Below are 22,027 nucleotides of genomic sequence, written 5' to 3'. Positions count from 1 at the left end.
CATCTTAAAATCATTGATGTGATATTCTTACGTCTTCTACAGAATTAAGAGATTCTTAGATAAAACCCAAGGTATTTCCGTATTTAAAAATTAAGATTATCATTGTAAAAAAAAAAGAATTTAATAACTCAAATCTAATCTTATAAGTATTAAATCACTTAAATATTCATTCCCTCTTAAAATGTCTAAATATTATTCAAGGTTTCCTTTTATTAAGTACCACTACGTTTCCGCGTGAGTCTTGACCTAGATAAGAAAGAAAACAATGTTTGACAAGACCTTGGAACTGAATTTTGTATCTCATCATTTTTTTATAAACAAATCATGTCATTTTTAATACTCTTTAAAAACTTTAAGAATAAAAAAATATGCAAAATAAAATATAACACCAATGCCTAAATATAAGTAGTAATCAATTTCCAATAGCACACAAAATTACGCTAGGAATTTGACATGCGGTTGGACAGATATAACAATTCCCAAAATCATTAATTGAGATTTCTAACATAATTTAGTTTATTATCTTAAATACGAGTAAAAATTACCTACAACGATGAAACGAAGCTTACATGATGGTATTTCTAAGGTTCCGCCTTTATAGTCGATTGATCAAAAAAGCAATTACAATACGGATACCCTAATTTGACGTAACGTGGCACGATGTATGCCATTATAATTAATAGGACGCCTGTTTTATAAAACAAAACAAAATTTAGCTTTTTTCTAAACAATGTCAGAAGAGCTTCAGCGCTGAAAATATATGCGCGCGCAATTATTTTGTAGGCAAAGTTCATTTGGACATTAAGAGTGTCCCGCAAAAAAACTAACTTCAATTGTGACTTAACCAGTTATTTTAATCTACAAAGTACTGAACCGATTTGGATAAAATTTCTATGGGACCGATCTGTAGGTTCCAGAAAGTTTTTTTTTTTCAGATAAAAATGAATTTTCCGGATCGGTTTAGAACTGATAGTTATGAAGCAATTAACATAAAAAATACTCGTACAACCGAGTTTGGAAAAAACTTCTTTTTGAATTTAATTGAAAATGTATACAATCACAACTGTAATTATTTATTTAGAACTAGCGTTCGGCTCGGTTTCACACAGGTAGATTAAAAATAATATATAGGCTATGTTACTCCCTGGTAATGAAGCTTTCTATAGGTGAAAGAATTTTTAGAATCGGTTGAATTTCAAATAATCAAACAAACAGACAAATCTATCCTCTTTATTAAATATTAGCATTGATATAGACTAGCTTTTTCCTGCGACTTCATACGCATGTGGATTTTAAAATAGGTAATAAAACATTCACAAAAGTATTTGCGTGATCGTTTCTATTAAGACCCGTAATATATTTTTTCTTAAATATCTCTTATATACAGCCATAGTTTAATTAAAACATTATGTATATATATTTACTAGTTATTGAAATAACGACATGCATCTTTTCAATAAATATTTATTTATATGCTTTAAATTAAAATTAGACAACATGGATAAATATTAAATACTATGATACTTAGATATTACTAAAATATATAAAACATATGGAAGACACGATTTTGAGAAGCATAATTTGTCACAATTACCTCTTACTTAAATAACATTTCTACATAATATTATATTATACATATAAATACTTGATATTTAAAATATTACACTCTACAGCTATTGTAGTAAGCACACTTTATAAGTACAATACTATTAAAACAAGTAAATCTTTATAGATTTGCTTAATTTATAACAAAATAAAAAAAAATTAAGAATTAATAGGGAATTATTCATTTTGTATATGTAATTTAGCCATACTCCCCCGTTTGTGCGTACAATTTAATTTTTATCTGTTTTGTGAACATCAATATCATAATTACTACCTACATATCTACTACCTACTACTGTATATATCTTTGTACTGAATTGTGAAACACTTGACCAAGTTTGAAATTTACTTTAGGATTTAGGCTAAACCCCTTAAGGAAAGTTGTTCAGTTTTAAAAATTATATTACTGGGTTTCGGTTATGGTTTTGGATTGGTATACCTATTACGGGTAATCCCATGTACAAGGTGGTTATAAAAATATCTTTAAATGAAAAACATTTTTTTATTATTAAAAGGTTTCATAAGCGCACACTAATTTTTCAATTGTAAAACTTTGTATGTGTCATTTTGAATTTCTGGCTGACTTTACGCCACTAGAACACAAGATTAATAATTATAACTTTGTTTATATCACACAAATTCACAAATTATGAAGCTAGTTTTGCATAATCGTTTAAGATCATAATCTATATTAGTATAAGAATGCATGTGTCAATGACCTCCGCCCTCCTACTATTATAAAATATTTCCAACTACAAATAAAGTAACGTGGCAACACGCTACCACTTCGCAGTCCATATATAAAAGCTGACGCCTCTGTCGTTCCCCTCTCACGGGCTTGGAGTGCCATCTGCACTCGCCCCTGCTCACACGCGTTCAGTGAAGTTGTAAAGGCCATCAGCGGCCAACAACAGTACACGGTTAGAAAAAAAAAACACGCCACATTTTGACTCTTCGAGCAGTGGACTAAGATGACGGTTTATTTGCCAACCTTAGTAGTACGGCGGTTAAACTAATTGACTCACCTTCTTGTGGTCACGCGTTCGATCCTTGCATAGCACAGACGTTTGTATTTCTGAGTTTCTATTTATATTATTCTAGATGTTTTCTATGTATAATATACATATATATTCACAAAAAATATATTAATATAAAAAAACTATTTAAACATGTCTATCAATTAACTAATATCTATAGTATAACTAAACTTTGCCTAGTTAAAAACTAAATGAACCTGTGTAATGTATATTATATTTATTTTATTTTTACTGAACCAAAATCTTGTTATCACACAGTAATACTGGTACAATCTTAATTATAAGTATTAATTTGTCTTTATTTATATTACTATCAAATTAATAACATAGGTAAAGGTTAAGTGTAACCTAATAATTTAACAGTATTTTAATGCGGAAAATAAAAATTTAACACAAGGGAATGGCAACGCATGAGGAGTTCCTTAGCAATCACAGTGTATTCTGTAATGTCAATGGTACCGTTCATGTCTATAAGCGACGGTTACCGTTTTATAGCAGATGGGCCGGCAATTTATTATAATATCATTCTACGTTGAATAAAAAAATAGAAATCTAAAAATGTAATTATAGGGTGATATAATATTAATTATAGTAATATTTTCTAATTTAATACAATTAGCATAATTCCATAAAATTAACATCAGATTTAAAATTAACAAATTGTATACACTGATATTTGGTTTTAGACATTGCTAAGGATTTGAGCTTTACAAATCCACAGCTATATTTTTATTATAAATTCATAATTCTCGTATTGTCTATTAGTTAGTCACTGAAAACTTCGTAGTTAACAGTAAGATACGTAATAAAATTATTGTTTTATTTAGCACCCAAATATATTATAGTGTGCACCTACCCATATTGCGAGAAAGTTACATTTATTTTTACCAAAGAATTACTTTTGTTATACTTGATAAAAGGTACCCACGACATAATGGGGCAGTGGAAGACATTTACCGTCTTGTCGATATATCGACTCGACATGCACACATTTTGCTAAACAAAAAATCTAACGTGTCAAAAAGCGTGATCTGTCTTTCTGATTAATTTGTGCTAAAGTCCTTAAATAATATTACAAAAATAATTTAGGAACATTGTTTTGCAGATTTAGATGCTATTCTTAGAGTTTTTTACTCCATTGTACATCAGCAGTTCACTCTGTAAAATAACAAAGATTCATGTAAGTATATACACATAAATATTCATAGCATGTATCACAATAACAAATATATGTTATATTACCGATAAAAATAATATGTTATAAATTCGTAAGGTGCAATATTTTATATTCCAAATAGATATCTACTAGAGCACGTAATATTATTACCGAAACTAAAAGGTAATTTCCTGAAACTTTGCACTAGTCACAGTACCTGTTACATTACAAGTATAATAAAACAGTTCAAGGTAAAAGAAACCGTACTAGTAATAAAAGAGCAACCCCAAGCCCAAATTAACTTCTTCGCATTCAGAAATCACTATTACATACGTAAATGTAACGGGTATTAGGTACAACTATGATAGCACAGTACTGATATAAAAAATTATATCGGTATTACACGCTCTAGTATCTACAAAGTTTTGAACCATTTATTATTTCAAATCATTATTTTCATGTATCACCACAAATTACCTAAAAATAAAAAGTATTTGACCCACCTGCAATACTAATATTACATGCTATCTACAAAGCAAGCCCGAAGAATGAAGAGAAGATTCATTTTAGGTAGAATCCATCTAAAAATAAATTCAAATGCCAACAGTTTAATGTTAAATGCCATGCAATGAGTTCTATGATAGTTCTAATTAAATTATATTACCTATGTTAATACATGTTTTATAACAAAAGATCATAAATTAACAATGCGCTCTCTCTTTTATAGGTCATCAAAATTATGTCTAATTACAAGCTCGCACAAAATATGTATTAAATATATATACTCACATATATAAAGAATAGAATAAAATTTTAAACAGAAGGGATACACGCTCTATAAATTTTACTAGACGATTTTTGTCTCTAAATTTCAAATTTCTGCACAGAAAAAATCAAACAATGATTTTAATGTAGCTACTTAACTATAGATAATTGCAAGCACCAAATAATGCGGAACGATCATTCTTTATTGAAATAAAAGAAGAAAGAAGAGCGTGGTTAGAAATAAAGTCGACAGAAAATAGAAAAACAAGTCAACAGAAAAAAAGAAAAAAAAACAAGTAAAGACGAAGACGAGGTCGCATTTTGAAGTGAAAAAATAAAATAAAATACAATTTTTATTAGTAGGTTAAATATTTTGTATATATACCCACTATACCCACCACTGAAACGGTTAAAAAAAAAACATGTAGTCAAAGAGAGTTTAAAATCAATATGTAAACATTTACAGAATGAGTAAGCCAACCAAATATAATGATATTATTAGGTTTTAAGAAACTACAAAAGTCAAACATAAATTAAACTAGAGATAAATTAGTAGGTACCTAAAGACAACAAAAACAAGCTCTGATTACAGATGATTTTTTTTTATTATGCATGTTCCACCGCATGCAATTTTTAATTAAATACCTGAATATCAACTTTATCTCCGCGTGCCCTCTCCCTGAGGCGTGCGGCGAGGGGCGGCGTGAAGAGCGCGGGGTCGGGGTGCGGCCGGCCCGCGCGCTCCCACGGCTGCTGCTGCCGCCACAGCGCCGACACCGCGCTGCCCACCACCACCACCCACACGAAACCGAACTGAAAATTAAATTAATAGGTAATTCATACTAATATTATAAATTCGAAACTCTTATAGTCAGAGAGCCACGTTCAGCTGTATTAATAGATGATAGATGAAGGTTTGAATTCATCATACTTTACATTTGTATGGGAATACAAATACAAAGTACTATATCTTACCATAAGTCATACCATACGAAGTTAATTGTCCACTGCTAGACATAGGCCTCCCTTTATTGAGGTGTTTTGTTAGTAGTTGCCACCCTTAGCAGGCATTTGGAGATATTTTAAATGGTATGCTGCTACCCATCCCTCGGTTATTAGTACCCTCAGTCGCCCCTTACGACATCCACGGGAAAGGAAGGGATGGTCTATTCTATACCGGGACCACATGGCTAATATTATAATAAAGTACTATTAATTCAAATAAATATAAAATATCGACCGACTCACCGGACTAGTCCACATATAAGACACTCGATATAAATAGAAATAGTCATCTGGATTACTTTGCGTGAACTCCCATAAAGTTCCATTATGAGCACAACCCTCGGTGCTAAGAGGTAGCTTGGTGAGCGGCGGACGCGGTCCCCCAAAACTCATCCACAGTGTCATCATCATACCAGTGACCAAGCCTATCGATGCACCCTAAGACAGAAAAAGTACCTAATGTGAGCTATACAAAGATTTTTGTTACGATCACAATTAGATAATATATCTACATGGAAATCAGAATTTTTAAAAATATCCATTAGACGCGCAGTTAAATTTTCAATATAAATTATCATATTACACAAATATATTGGACCCATTAAACTATAAACAGCTGTAATTGTTAAAAAAATCATTTTAAAGATTTGCATAATCTATAACTGCTATCACACCATCAGAACATTGATTTTTTCAAATTCATACTGGGCATTTTTTAATGATCAATAATAAACATGTTATTGAATATTTTAATAAATACAAAGTCATTAGTCATTATTCATTAGTCATTAGTCATTTATTCAAAAAACAGTGTACATTGTGTCTGAAATAAGGGATAAACATACAAAAATCATTACATTAACCTGAATATTACAACCATCCAAACTATAATAATAACAATAAATTATAATAAATAAATTCTGCAATAAACAGTGTCAATTTCATAGTAATATTATATACATATGTCAAATTCATTTTTAATTATTTATAGTAAGTAAGTAAACGATTTATTTTGCTTCCAAAACAAATTTCGTAAATCGCGGACGAGAAATATGGTATAAAGATTCTGTTACTAACTTAAAAAATGAAGCGCCAAGCAAGTACTATAATCGGTTCAATTGTGTACCATACGTACAAAAAAATATATAGACGAATTACAGAATTCTTGTTTTTGAATAATCTATTTAACAATTGTCACTATCCACCGTTTTAATTAAATAAATTTGATAATGACGAATTAACATATTCATGTATTTTATTTCAGTGGTATCAGCTGTATATTTTATTTATCCATACAAAACGATACCTATACTATTTTGTACTAGAAACCTCTATGATCTATATCTAGAAAATATAAATTCTGACAAATCTACTTATACTTAGAGATGATAAGCAATGGTATGTAATAAATTAGTAATACTAAGTCCTTATTATAAAAACACTATTTGAAATTAAAAAAAAAAATCTATCACTAGGCGACCGAGTCAGTGAGTGATTTAGTAATAGATAATTTACCGACTTAGGTATTTATCTATCGTTGGATAAATTTAGGATTCTGGGTATAAAAAAAATATAATTATTTATTCACACGTCAATATGCACCGGCCTTGTCTCTTCATCTGCTTAATAGAAGTGATTTCCCTAAGATCACGCAAAACATCGCTCTTAATTATATGCAAACTATGATAATTTTTATGATTTAAGATAAGAATTAACAAAATCAATTCTCACCAATTCTGTAGCGTATGTTGTAAACATGCCAAGCGTAAAAACACCCAATAAGGGTCCACCGACTGCACCGAAGATGGTTAAGGCAGCCTGCAGCACACCGCCGAGGTACTCGGCGAGAAATGCCAAAGCCAAGAAAAAAAGTCCATACGCACATGCCGCCAATTTCGTCAGCCATGGCATGTAAGATGGTCGTACGGTGCACCACCTTAAAATTTTATACGTTATTCAATATTTATATATAAATACACAACACTTTTAATATTAAATAATCTAACCATTTATTGACTATTACTATATATATACATATATAAACACACAGATTAAAGAAAAATGTATCAGCTATATCTTCATGTATGAACTTTAAAATCTGTTTATCGATTTTGACGGAATATCGATTTTTAGAAAATGATACAAACTTTTTCTTTATTAAATTTATGTAACTTACAATTCCAATACATTCATTTCAAATACACAGATTGTAGTTTAACGATCGAATTGTAATATATATTTTATTTAGATTTTTTTTTTATTATTGCCCTAATCTGGGAATAACGTTTTAAAAATAACCTTTTGAGGGATCTAGCACCTTAAAACGGAAATATAATACACAAAATACTTGGCAATTGAATTATACGACACACAATGACGTCAATACAAATTAATAATAACACTTTGTAGTTTTCCTTCGGTAAATTCGAATAATTCGAAATAAGAAGCGTTAACGCTTTAAATTTGATAATTTTGAATCAGTTCTATACTAAAACTTTGTGTATGGCATCCATTTCAATTTACGCCAACTTATCTCTCTAATAATAATAATTAACAAAATTTATATAAGAGACTAAATGTCAAAACGTAAGCATCTGTTCACTTCACTACAACGACAATATTCAATGACGTCTCTACAGTTAATTACAGTCTTCTTTCTGATATTACAATAATAAATATATTTTTATATTGTCTTGGACATAATGGTCATACCCACGATCAAACCACTATTGTGTATGATGATGTACAACCTCTAAAAGATAGATGGAAGGAAAGTAGTAACCTGCCTGTAGTAATATTTGGTTTTCCTTTTCTTTTTGATGTATTCTATAATCTTACGACATTTTTAGAATGAAAAGGAATAGTAAAATATTGGGGGTCCATTCTGATGCAAAGTTCTCTAGAGATAGAAAGTTTATAGTAATTTTGTCTAAAATTTATTAGGAATTAAGATTTAGTCCTTATTACAAAGACGTCGCTGTTAAAATTGAAATTGTCATATTAGCGATAGGTTTCGAGAATGGCATCTCAGAATCGACCCCATTGTATACTTAGTCACCATATTAGACTATTATATTGTATATTGAATAATAAAAAATTACTCTTTTTTATGCAACTTAGAATAGTAAACAAGCTGACGGCCCACCTGATGGAAAATGGTAACCGTCGCCTATAGACATGAGCAATACCATGGACATAACAGAGTATACTGTTTCGCCCACGATACCCCTCATGTGTTACCATTCCTCAGGAATCAGGTGTTATTCCTCTGTATCCTATAAATTCACTGCCATATCTCACCCTTCAAACCAGAACACAGCTATGCAAACAACTGTTTAATAGAGCATTTAGCCATGAACCTTACTACCTAGTAGCCTACCTACAGATAGATACGTCACGCTGTTTCTGAATACAATATGAAGTGACAATAGGATGCTAAATGCTGCCATTCAAACGGACCTCTTTCATTTCCTTCATAATTTATCTTTTCGTGTAAACTCAATTACTGTTGATACTTAAGAATCTTCATGATGATTGATAAAAAGATTCAAATAAGGTTCCATAGTCCACAATAAGATAATATTTAAATGACAAGTCTTCACACAGGTAATTCAATAAAATCTAAATCCACGAGATAACATCTGTCTCTTGATGATAAGACTACAAGAAATGAGTTAAGCGTTATATTTATAAGATGACTTTTGTGTTTAATGTCTATGTAAAATTTATATTTAGATATAATAACAAAGTTTTTAAGAGACGAGAATGAACTCCTGAATGAATGAGCCTCATTCAAGTAAAATGTGATATATTTTTTTACATTTTACCTAAGGTTATCATAATGTTTCGACCAGATTACACATATTACACAATAATTATACGCCTGTATGTATGTATGTGGTTGCATGCATTGTAAGTTGGTAGAAGAAAGTACTTCTGCTTGGGATGTGGTGGCATGACATCGCTCCATTAGTCAGCTAGTGATCACGGTCGATGTAACCTGGTCGAAAAGTTGAGATAAGCGATATATATTTAAATACCTAAACGATCACGTTAATTCTCATCTTTTATCAACAATAAATTATGAAACGAAAAAATCTAAAAGTTAATAATAACAAAGCTATTAAAAGTGTTACCGTTTAAACAAATATTATAGTTGTAATAAATGGTTTTAAACGATCACATCATCTGCCGTTTGTAATTGATTTGCCTGCTATTATTGTGGCGTGTCGTAAGTCATTGTTGATAACGTTTAAATTCGTAACGATATGATGAAATATCTAATTGAACAGAAGACAATAACAGGCTATAGCTTTACGGATTCATATGTAAATATACTGTACATATGTATCATGGTTTCAAAAAGGAAGTTTTGCAATGAATTTGTTGCAGATGAACATTTTAACCATAAAAAATTTAATCTGCATTATTATACAAAAATAAGTAGAAGAAAGATAAAAATATTGTATAACACCCTTCATAATAAACCAATGAGGTAAATTCTTTTAGTCTATTATTCTCTACAATAAGTTCTCTAGGTCTAAAATAGCTAAAATTCAGAAGAGCAATAATTTACTCACCTACCGACGTAGTCTGTGAGCGTGACAGCGGCTAGCGCGTTACAAGCAGCCGATATAGTAGATAGTGAAGCACTGAAGATACCTGCCACGAACAGGCCAGCCAAACCTGAAACACCTCGCATCGCATCCACTACGTAGTACGGCATTAGCTGATCTATCTACAAAAAAATATATACAACTTAGATTGGCAAAAAAGCTGGCATAACATAGTACATTGTGTTGTGAGTATCTATGTTATAATACCCTTCATGTGTTACTATTCCTGAGGACTAAAGTGTTATGCCTCTATACCCTGTAATTTTATTACAATATCCCACTCTTCAAACCGAAACACAGTTAAATAAGTTACAATTTAATTATCGTATTACAAATTATAACATCACATTACAAGATTGTATGCGACACAAATTAAATACTTACAGAAGATATTTTTTGATCCAATAAAGGATCGCAGTCTCTGTATACCGCATACATGCCAAGACCGCTGGTACAAGTACTAACACCAAGTGTAAAAAGAACTGGCCAACTCCACCAAAGGCACTTCTGTGATCTTTCCAATGTGCTAACAGTCATCAGGCGTTGAACCTGAAATAGTGCGTTTCAGATTAGTAAATACGAAAAAGAAAATTTGTTCGATCTGCTGGAATATATTAAAAGATAAAAAAAAAACTAAATATCTATTTATATTTTAAAATCTGTCAAAACTTATTAAATTCAAATAAGTAGTAATTTGTCTTCCTTCTGTTACCTTGCCAGGCACATACATTACAATTATCTGGTAATTTTATAAAATAAAAATATTATCTAAAAATTAGGACTTAAAAATATATTTGTACCTATTTATATTTTTTTATTCAAAATCAAAAATATATAAATATATACTAACTTGTGTCTGATTAACTGCATATAAAGACAAATAAGTAATAGCACCGCCAATCAACAAAGACCACCACGTGTGCCTCTCTGTTGGATCCAAGCTGAAACTGAAGAACTTTGGTCAATATGCAAGATTTTTATATTTATAAACTTTATGAAAATATAAAAATTACGAATGAAACTTACTTGTTAAAATTTAATCGCCCACCTTCTTGCGCTATTGTAAATATCTTCTCGAATCCACCTAATTGTATTGCACTAAATATAATTATTATAAATACAGCTCCAAACATCAGCAGAGACTGTAGCAAGTCAGTGAATAACACTGCTTTCATGCCTCCTAAAGTTGAGTAAAAAGTGCATACTAAACCTACAACTAAAATAGATATCAGTCTATCCAGACCAGTCACGGATTCTAGAACTATAGCAGGAGCATATAATACTATTCCATTATATAGCACCATTTGTAATGTGTATGTCAATGATGCGAGCATTCTTATTCGTGGACCGAAGCGGAGCTCTAAATACTCGTAGGTGCTTGTCTTTTGTAGTCTAAAAAATACAGGAAGATACAAGTAGCAAGCTATAGGCGTAGCTAATAAATGTGATATGTTGATTGCAACAAATTGCATCCCATAATAATAATTTTCTGATGAGACACCGAGCAGAGTAATCGCAGACATAAAAGATGCCATCAGGGACACAGCCACTGGCAATATGGACTGATTGCGGTCGGCCAGAAGATATTCCTGTTGAAAATTAAAAAAAATATTTTAAATTAATAATAGTTAATAATTAATCTCATGAAAAAAATATTTGCAATAAACAGCAAAGTAATTAATATATCTATATATATTTAATATACAGATATCTAACAAATAGTCCGTTATAATTTTTAACTGAGCTAAAATTATTCGTTAAGAACAGGAATTAATTTCAATAAATAAAATAAATTAAGTTCATTAAAATAATATTAGGCAATTTCTATTAACAAGAAGACTGTAGAAAACTTTATCATTCCGCAATGAAAAGTAATGGAATTTAACAACACTAGCTCGGAGTACTAAATTATTATTTTTTGTGTAATAAAATTCAAAATTCTTGTGAAGTAGAAACAAATTTACTATCTACTTCGATGTTGTATGTATCTACCTCATTCGTTTTCTGTTTGCCTCCACTAAAACGGAAATAAACACCGATGATTATCGACGCCGCCATCGTGGCAGCCATGATTGCGTAGTCCCAACCATCGAACACATTAACTGCCATCTTCAGCTGAAAGATATTATCATTAGATATTTACTGATCTATGTAGCTATTGTATATATTACAGGGAGCCGATGGATGCAATAAAGGGATCAGGTAATCACAAGAATAAAGTCCAGACTAAAAAACGATACCTACCGAAAATAAAGTATAATTGTCCAAATTATGCACCAAAAGTAAAATAGTAACTACTTAATTAGTGAAATTTGTAGGCAAATACGTTTCATATTTACGTTACTACCTTGTCCTACAAAAACTACTTTTTTTATTCGGTATAGTTTCAAGTTTATGTAACTTTATGTCAACATTAGTTTACTTAAAGTACCTATCAATGATCATACTCCTAAAACTAGTAAAAATAGAATATTTAGTTGAATATATTTTCCTCATAATATTCATTCAGGTGCGTTACTTTTTTATAGAGACATTTTAAATTTTCCTCTAAAATACGTTTGTAAAGTATCAAAACTATTACATCATGTCCGGCTTAAAAAGAAAAAAAAATCGCATTCGTATCATACCTGGCATTTACGTGCATCTATTATAAAACGTAGTGATAGTCCATGCAATAAGAGAGCTTTAAAAATAATCAATATACGTCTGGCGCACAAATTGATAAGAATACTCCTTATATAGATGGGTGGCTATATATAATACATAACAAAAAAAAGCCATATATACTTATAAATAAAAATTGTAAGCTTATCATAAATTATCTTCCTAACAATACATCTTTGCTCTATTATCTCTTTTAAAAATTACGTATTATAACAAGAAAAATAATGTAATATTACATACTGATGATTTATATTACATATTTAAGATGTCCATGGCCCATATTATCATCTTGAGATAAGCAGCAATAACCTATCTTTACTAATATGATTTTTTATTGTTTTCGTACCTACTCTATATATTTCTAAAATAAACTTAGCTCTCAGAAATTTGTAATAAACAACCGAGTCAACTACAATTCTGAAATTAGGTTCCATAAATTAGTAGCTTCAATCAAAAATGACATAGATAAGGAAAAGATGCAGTTCGTATTAAATCAATACATTTTACATACAATCCCCGAGCATAATCATCAGCAACATTCAAAATGATCATGTGTGTCGTGTCCTAGATATATTAATTGACAGGAATAAAAAGTGGCGTATGTACTTCTCCATTACAAATGCATACTAACCATGAAGACACGGAGAAATAACATTTTCATTGCTGTGAACGTTTTGTATACTTTTGTCGTGAATGCTCCACTAATTTTGAAATCCTTAATCCACAATACTTATAATAAATCTGTAGAGAGGTCAGTTTTGTACATAAAATATATTTCCAAAATAACTATCAAGAAGTGATTAGTGATCGATACTGATGCCAAAAATGCAATTAGTAAAATTTGTGTCTGTCTGTATGTTCGTTATGGAAACAAAAACTACTAGACGGATTTTAACGAAACTTGGTACAATTATTTTTTATACTCCTGAGCAGGTTTAAGTATACTTTTCATTACGCTACGACCAATAGGAGCAGAGCAGTGAAGGGAAATATTGAGAAAACGGAAGAAGTTACACCATTTTTAAGCTTCCGTCGCGTGTACAGCCTTAGTGACCACTTTTTAAAATGTAATAATGTCCACCTGTGCGAAACCAGGACGGGCCGCTAGTCATGAATAAAGTAAATCAATCCGGTTATTATTACAGTTACTTACAACGTTTACATTTATATTGTAGAAAACCAAAATTATTTCTGTCATTTGGCCAAAATAAATATATTTCACGAGTGAACCATTGCCTGAAAAATTGCTTTACAAAAAATTACGAAATAATTATATTTTCAAGTAGAAACATTTTCTCAAATCTTTGGTTTTCTTGCAGAACACATCAAGAAAAAAAAATTAAAAAAAAACCATAAAAGAACGTCACGACTTGTCTGACATCTCATTCGTTTTCATGAATGAGGAATCCGTACACGTATTTAGAAACTAATTTATTTGTTGTAAACCAGAAGGCCAGAGAACCTGGACAAGTAAATTATTTCATTTCTAAATACGTCGTGCTTTAGTTGTAGCAAAGTAATGTGACATTCCGTGGCGCTCGTTTGTAAACAAACGAGTAGCGACTAAAAATACTATCATATTCAATTACGATACAGTTGAATTGAAAAATTTCCTTTTGTAAAATTTTATAATCTAAATAATGTGAATTAAAAAACTAATATGGAAACTATACGATTTGAAAATTTCCAAATTTCAATTGCGTTTATCGAAACTACAGTACTGTAGTAGCTGCTATATTTTTAATTATTTAGGCACCCTATATACACGTTCTTTTTTTATTATTAAGAGTATTATTAGTGATGAGCTAACTTTCTTTTAACATCTATAGACTAAAAAGAATAGGTGTTTAATTTGCCTGTATTTTTTGTGTATATGTTACACAATAGGATTTACTTGCTACGATTGAATTCAATTATTTACTACAGTGTTTACTACCTTATATTGTAATTTTATGTAAGTTTAATTATTCTGTCAAATAAACTTATAATGGAAAAGGTATCGAAACAAATACGATAAACTAACTGTAACGTAACTGCCAGATATATGTAATATATATCGAATATATTTTATACCTACCTAATACGAGTAAAATAGAGATTAAGTTTATAGAAACTTTTTATTGTTCGCTTAAATAATTTGGTAAACTAGTAAAATTAGAAGGAAATAAGGAAAATCAAAGCCAATATATTAATTACCCAAAGTACCCAAAATAAATTAAATCTTTTAAAAACTGTTCTTATCATTGATTACCTTAAAAAACCTATTTAACTATTTTACAAATTGCAGCTGATACATTACTATGTATATGTAACAACACTGTTATCGCTCTACCTACGACAGCTGCAAAACGAAACTGCGACGAATCACCTATCTAGAAGTAAATGGTTTCATTATTGTATGTAACAAAAATCATGAATCAGAATTACTTAGAATACAGTTAAAGACTTTTTACTATCTTTCTCAAAATAACTGTAGTGAATTGTGGATAAAAATTCTAGCGCGGTTTACGTGAAAAACCTTCGATCACGCATCAAATTAACTTCAATATGATAATCACAAAAAGTATTATTAGTTTATACTTGGATTTTATTCTAAATTTCTCAAATTACTAAACTGATTCTAGAGAGTAGTTCGCCTGAGTATTTTTGTAACAATGCGAAGTCAAGCAAATAATACGACCTAAATATTGTCATTGTTCTGCAACAAATATTAACCTAGATTTCTTTAGGACATTAAAGTATTAATAATACTGTAGAGTATTTTTATTTCAATGTAGTTTAATTCTAATTTTTGTAATTTGATAATTACATGGGGTATGTATCTACAACTTATGAACAGTTCAAAATTTGATACCTCGTAAAAAACTCATACTTTATTAATCATATACCTAAAAACTTAAACAAATGTTTGATCTTCAGAACATTTTATTTGATGATACTTTTAAATTTATCTAAACGTAAACATATATTTAGATAAAAGTTAATAGCGTTTTATTTAATATGTACTTTATTAAAAGTAATTTGCGTGTTAAATACCTTGATTTTTATCACTAAAATTATTACTATAATGTTAAAAACTAAGGTTAAAAAGTATTTTGTAATTACGATATTTCCATCTACACATGTCCGTCTTGCTACTTGTCCAATAAATTCGATCGGTCATTACATCATTTTATTAAAATTATAGGCATCATTTTATAAATTTATAACATAAAATGTTGTTAACGTCTTCTTAAATGCAAATAAAAGTGTATATTATTAGAGACAATTTATTAAATTTTTTAATATTCCTGAGCATGAATCGAATCCGGGTATAAAATGCGGAGATAATTGAAAACTTTATATCTAAAAATTCCGAATTAAATCGGTATATTAGATTTCAAAACTTCAACAGTTATACTAAATTGCAAGTTATTATATTTTGTGAAAATCGAAAGTAGAAAAAAATATTTAGACTACGTTAATTCACGAAATGTATTCCTTATAAATAGTATTAATATTAATTAATAGGGTCTCAGTCTTTTTTTCTAATAAAATATTTAGGATAATATCAATAACTATAAACTAAAAAATATTTGAAAATTGTCAAAAAAAAAACCTGAATATGTATCAACGCTGCTTCATAATCACCCTGCACTGTGTAGTGCCGTTAGTATATATATAGATTGCTCTTATTTGGAGATTTTTTTTTCCGTTTTGGTTATATACATTTTTAAGTACATACACATACAGTTTTAAGAAATGAATATCGTTAATTAACATAATGTGTATCTAAATTATATTATATTATATATCTGTGCCTCTAGTGAGAAAGGGTTCAATTCAAAATGATCACTTTTCAGGAGAGCCAAAAAACTATTTTAAATAAAGAAAAAAAATTCTGCTGCTTTTATTATTTGCTAATTGAACAAGTCAATGATTGCATTTATAGTAATTTTTTCTCCTCTTTCTTATGAAATTGTCGGTATATATAGTTTTAAAAATAATTCTATTATACCTAATCACACTTAACAAAAATATTAAAATTATGATGTGAAAATAGTTTTAAGTTGAATTAAAACTATTTTATTGAAGTATTGAAGAAAAACAATGATGTGTATTTTACGCTATAAAAAAATAATCGCTGTTAAATGGTGTAAGGTTCAAATCGAACTGATTCATTTTACAAAAATAATTTTTGTAAAATATTGTAGTTTTATTTCTAATTATTTTGTTAATAGCCTTTTACATGTTTACTATCTCTATTGTTTTTAAAGATATCGTTACGATATTTGCTTATTTATATTATATAAAAAAAAAGGCTATAACTTGAGTTATACCCTTTCTCACTAGAGGCACAGATATAACAAGCTTTAAAGATTATAAATACCCAGTAAAAAATTTAAATTTTAGAAAATCTACGAAATCCTACTAAGTATATCGTATACCGGCCGGTACTAAATTTATAAACATTCCCTAAATAGATTTTTATAATAATAGTATTTAGAAAAAAAGTCCAATATATGTGAAGTTTTGGTAAATATAATTTAGAAATATTAGTATTTATCGGGTTATAAGACAGCGGTATACGAAAATCCACATGAGTAATATCGCGGCTTTAGCAAAGTAAGCAAAAATAAAAATATGCTAACTTAAGTACTTACGGTTTATTATAATTATCCTTTCAATTCCAGCCTAATTAGCAGATTTTTTTACAATTTTTAAATGTGTGTAATTTTTATTCAGTGATCAGCAGCACGTAATTGTAATAAACATTACAAATAGATTAAAAACTTTTCTGGACGAAATATTATATGTATTTTCCAACAGTTGCCACTGTAATTTTACGAATCTATTTGAATTAATTTTAATATATTTACGTATTGAAAAACCATATAATTTTTACAAATAAATCAATTAACAGTAAAATTTACACGATCTTTTCACATTATGTTATTTCATTACCTGAATAAAATGAAATAAATTGGACTAATATCGAGAGCAATCTGCTGAATTGCTAACTAACGTGCAATAAATACTAATTTACTCTTAGACAGTCACTAAAACTCTGTCAATACTATTCTAATCAGTTACTTATGGCAACAACCGCAGAAAAACGCTACATAGTGTCACAGATTAGAGAGAGACTACCGTGCTATTTTAATTTGCAATAGCATGAAACGTTTAAGGTTAAGGTTTCCATATGATTTCACAGAATATACAGATTATGTAGATCGCTTATATAAATACAAATTCAGGTAATATATAATACCATGAATACAAGAGTGAAATAATTTAACTCGTTTTGACTTCTATCTCACTTACACATAGTGATAACGTATTTTAAGTAATTTTATGAAATAAAATTATATTTATTAGAATTATTCTATTTAATTGCGCTACCATTAACAAAATACGAGTAATTCTAATCCACTGACTGGTGATATTAACTTCCGCAAAATAACACCTTGTTCAGTAAAATACATAGCTTGTTAAATATACATAGTATCATTATACTGGACCATAATTGTCATTAAAATATTACAGTTTTTTTAATACTTGTCTTAATATATAGTAAACGTAAAAAATATTATATTATAATTAACTCAATAACATAGCTAAAACGCATAATAACGTTAACTGGTTATAATAAATAACCGTTTTCCAGCAACCGTTTTTGTTGTGAATTTGCCAAGCGCAGTCTCTAGTCTCTTTACGGAAGAGCTCTTAAAAGAGCGGCAATTTTAAATATTCTTAGTGTATTAACGTAAAAATCTTACAAAATAACCCATATATAAATGATAGACAGCAATATACATGCAAGTAAAGTTTATATATACATAATAATTTTATATATAATTACAATATTTTATTTTTTAAACATTAAGTAATATTTTGCTTGTACTAATATTAAGGAGTTAATGTGCAGAATATTATATGTTTTGATCTCCATTTCTATCAACTATCAATTCGTTTACTGCCGTATTCTCTCTCATAAAATGAATCTTAGCCCCTGGGAGAAGTAACCTATTTAACTATGATGGAATAATGCATTAATATGCCTATTTTATAAATGGGTAGATCGATTTTCAGCATAATCATATGCGGAATTTTTTTTATTTAAATAATAACTTATTTATAAAAGATCAATTTCTTTATTCCAGTCTCTTTTAACATTGTTATACCCTTATTCTCATACAATGATAATAATTTCTTCCTTTTTAATCTCCCTTTCGCCCCCTCAATATTTTTTTTTGTTTTATATTTGACTAGACGTTTCCCGCGGCGTTGCTCGTTTCTGACTATATAATTCCCGTATATCATTCCTATTGGAACTCTTCATGAATCTGGTCCTATATTGTATATACTAAAATGATAATTATGTACCTAATACCTTCATAAAGTTTTAGCCAATTTAACTGATCGGTTATTTTATAGCATTTTATATGTGACTCTTTAGATTGATATAATTTTTTATTTATGAACCGATTGAAATAAAACAAACATTAAATGTTAAGTAAAGAAAACTGCAATGCGGTAGTGAATACCGCGTTCAAATTGAATAAGCCGTTTCTGAGATTAGCGCGCACAAACGTACAAACAAACAAAAATCATTGTTTTGGTTTCTATTACATTCATAAGGCCCCCTTAGAATAGCTTTTCTTATATATCTTTCATGTACAGACCGTGACCAGTTACGATTTTATTATATGTATTGATTACTTTTTATCCCTTACTTCTTCCACGTGACCGAGATATTACATTATATATCTATATGTCTTTTACTATTAGTAAAACTGTTAATGAGCCAAGAGCTAACAAACAGAATTTCACATTTATAATATTAGTAAGGAGGTACGGATAGTAAAGTTTAGTAAATAATATTCACTACTTCATCTGGTATGTGTAAAGTAGCTTTTTTATGAATATTAGAGTGACAAATATACTGACGGCCCACCTGATGGAAAGTGGTAACCGTCGCCTATAGACATGAACACAACAGAATCATGAATAAACCAAAATACACTGCTACAAAATACTAATACTCATCACTTATCTCTTTCTCCATCTCAAAGACGATTGATTAAGTGGTTAAACGGCTGAAAGGTAACAAACAAACAAAATTACATTCACATTTGTAATATTAGTAAAGTTTAATAATGCAGAAAATATTTGACTCTATATCAATTTAATTAAATCATCATCATCATCATATCAGCCCTTAATTGTCCACTGCTGAACATTAACCTCTCCCTTGGGGAGTTTTGCCAGTAAATGCCATGCTTTTGTTTTTTTGATGGGTGAAAATGGTATGGTAACCCCGCCTGCGCTAACGGGATACGCTGGCGGAACACCAGTGAAGGGTGATAGATGAGAATGAAAACAGGCCAGTTAGCCCATCATGATGAATTCATCAGGAATTAACCATGATAGTTTCCAGGGAGAACCGCGAGGAGGTCGACCTGGTTGGGTATATTGCTAGCAATGGGATTCTCAGTCTCCATTACTAACAATCCCTTTTCCCCCTAAATGCCATGCTTGGCAGGCGGATTGATAACCACAGTTAGGCTTTAGACATGTTTTAAGAGACTGCTACTTATACCTTGCTCTCCCTTAGCCGCCTCTTACGACACCCACGGTAAAGGAAGGGGTAGCCTATTCTTTGCCGAAACCACACAGCTATAATTAATTAAATCGTAGTACCATATAATTGATTGTTAGTAATGAAGACTGAGAATCTCATTGCTAGCAATATACCCAGCCAGGTCGACCTCCTCGCGGTTCCCCCTGGAAACTATCATGGTTAATTCCTGATGAATTCATTATGATGGGTTAACTGGCCTGTTTTCATTCTCATCGATCACCCTTCATTGGTGCATTCCCGTTAGCGCAGGCGGGATTACCATACCAATTTCACCCAGCAAAAAAAAAGTACCATATAATTGAATTAAACTATATAATCATAGTAGATACTGTAAAACCTACTATTCTTTGTTTCAATGTTATAAGCCACCGGGTCCAGAAATAGAATACCAGAAATATATATTTTTATTATAATTTAAATGCGGCACGAGGCCACGAGCACAGCTAGAATAGGTATACTTGGATAATAACAACAAGTAGGTAATTTTCTAAACTGAGCAATTAACACCTTACACGCTCTATTGTAAAGACCAATAATTACGTGACATTGATTACACTATTCAGTCATAAAACCAGTAATAATATGACATCTAAATTATTAAATCAAAAGTAGGGTTGCCTAACGTAACTTCCAAGTTATATCATAAAGAGTTGTTAGTATCTACTTACTTATTTTGATTTGATACAGAGTTAATTGTAAGGATACACCTGGATAATACACTATATTGCTTTTATTTATACTTGTCACGAAAGGTTTTCTGTTTTTTTTTTTTTTTTCTTATACCATACAATGTCAAAAATATCAAAACAACTTCAAATAAATGGCACAAATTTTAAACTACGAAGTACGAAATTTTTATCTATTGAGATTCAAAAGATTGGAGAGAAGAGAAAATTCTCAGACTACGTCAACAATTCAAGATCACTTTTGATAATTCTTTATAAATCAAAATAAAGTAGAGTTTCCAAATAAATAATGTCACTATTTAAGTCAAGTTGCTATTTTTAGTGAAATAAAAATACATATAGTAGTCGCATTGAGCATCTCCTTATTTTTAAAATCGGTTAACAATCTCTCTTTTATTGAATCTAAGCGGTATTATGTGAAACTAAAAAATAAACAAAACTTTCATTAACAAATAAAACAAAATTTTAAACAAAGTTCAATGTATACTTTAAGTAAGTAATATAAAAACAAAATATAATTAAAACCGCTATATATGTATCTTAAACTAAGTATTTTATAAATTTTAATTAATAAATAAAAATAGTGCATATGGACCTCTTCTAAATGCTATTGGAAGTATTCTGCAAGATAATAACGTCCTTACCAATATTATAAATGTGAAAGTGCATATGTTTTATTTATTTGTTACTTCTTGATGCCTTAAGGGATTAACCATGAAATCGTAAAATTTTATATAAAAGTACTATATGAGATGGAGAAAGACATAGGCTACTTTTTATCCCGATTAATGAACATATTCCGGTCACGCGCACGAAGTCGCGGGTAAACACTAGCAATTAAATAATTCTTAAACAATCAAAAACAACAA

The 22,027-nt window shown here is 29.7% G+C and overlaps 1 protein-coding gene across 3 annotated transcripts; it reads right to left on the bottom strand.

The window, feature by feature from the left end:
- Positions 1–1,456: 1,456 nt before the first annotated feature.
- LOC113515413 (putative sodium-dependent multivitamin transporter) lies at positions 1,457–17,987 on the bottom strand. 3 transcript variants are annotated; one of them, XR_004224029.2, is made up of 11 exons: positions 17,492–17,986; positions 12,177–12,299; positions 11,211–11,773; positions 11,035–11,131; positions 10,569–10,733; positions 10,149–10,306; positions 7,300–7,504; positions 5,812–6,006; positions 5,209–5,376; positions 4,302–4,379; positions 1,457–3,800 (listed from the first exon to the last, which is right to left on the bottom strand). XR_004224029.2 is itself a non-coding variant. In XM_031911041.2 (11 exons), the coding sequence occupies exons 3-11, from the start codon at positions 12,291–12,293 to the stop codon at positions 3,750–3,752; spliced, it is 1,719 nt and encodes a 572-aa protein (XP_031766901.2). In that variant the 5' UTR covers positions 12,294–12,299; positions 17,492–17,663; positions 17,793–17,987; the 3' UTR covers positions 1,457–3,749. The 3 variants fall into 3 exon arrangements, 2 of the variants coding, with proteins under 2 accessions (XP_031766901.2, XP_052749227.1); XM_031911041.2 differs by lacking the exon at positions 4,302–4,379 and having other exon boundaries at positions 17,492–17,663; positions 17,793–17,987; XM_052893267.1 differs by lacking the exon at positions 4,302–4,379 and having other exon boundaries at positions 17,793–17,987.
- Positions 17,988–22,027: the final 4,040 nt, after the last annotated feature.

Source organism: Galleria mellonella, unplaced genomic scaffold (genome assembly GCF_026898425.1).
Source record: "Galleria mellonella isolate WM207_F2 unplaced genomic scaffold, CSIRO_AGI_GalMel_v1 utg173, whole genome shotgun sequence".
In the NCBI taxonomy this organism is placed as follows: domain Eukaryota; kingdom Metazoa; phylum Arthropoda; class Insecta; order Lepidoptera; family Pyralidae; genus Galleria; species Galleria mellonella.
The sequence above is the reverse complement of the archived record's forward strand: the minus strand, read 5'-3'. Positions and strand labels throughout refer to the sequence as shown.

What these genes read in the sequence shown, in the direction of transcription:
- LOC113515413 (XM_031911041.2), bottom strand. Translation starts at nt 12,293, where the DNA reads ATGGCAGTTAATGTGTTCGATGGTTGGGACTACGCAATCATGGCTGCC. An exon ending in GGGCGATTAAATTTTAACAA is followed by an intron (nt 11,132 to 11,210) that starts GTAAGTTTCATT and finishes AAAGTTCTTCAG; the next exon opens with TTTCAGCTTGGATCCAACAG. An exon ending in TGGATCAAAAAATATCTTCT is followed by an intron (nt 10,307 to 10,568) that starts GTAAGTATTTAA and finishes ATTTTTTTGTAG; the next exon opens with ATAGATCAGCTAATGCCGTA.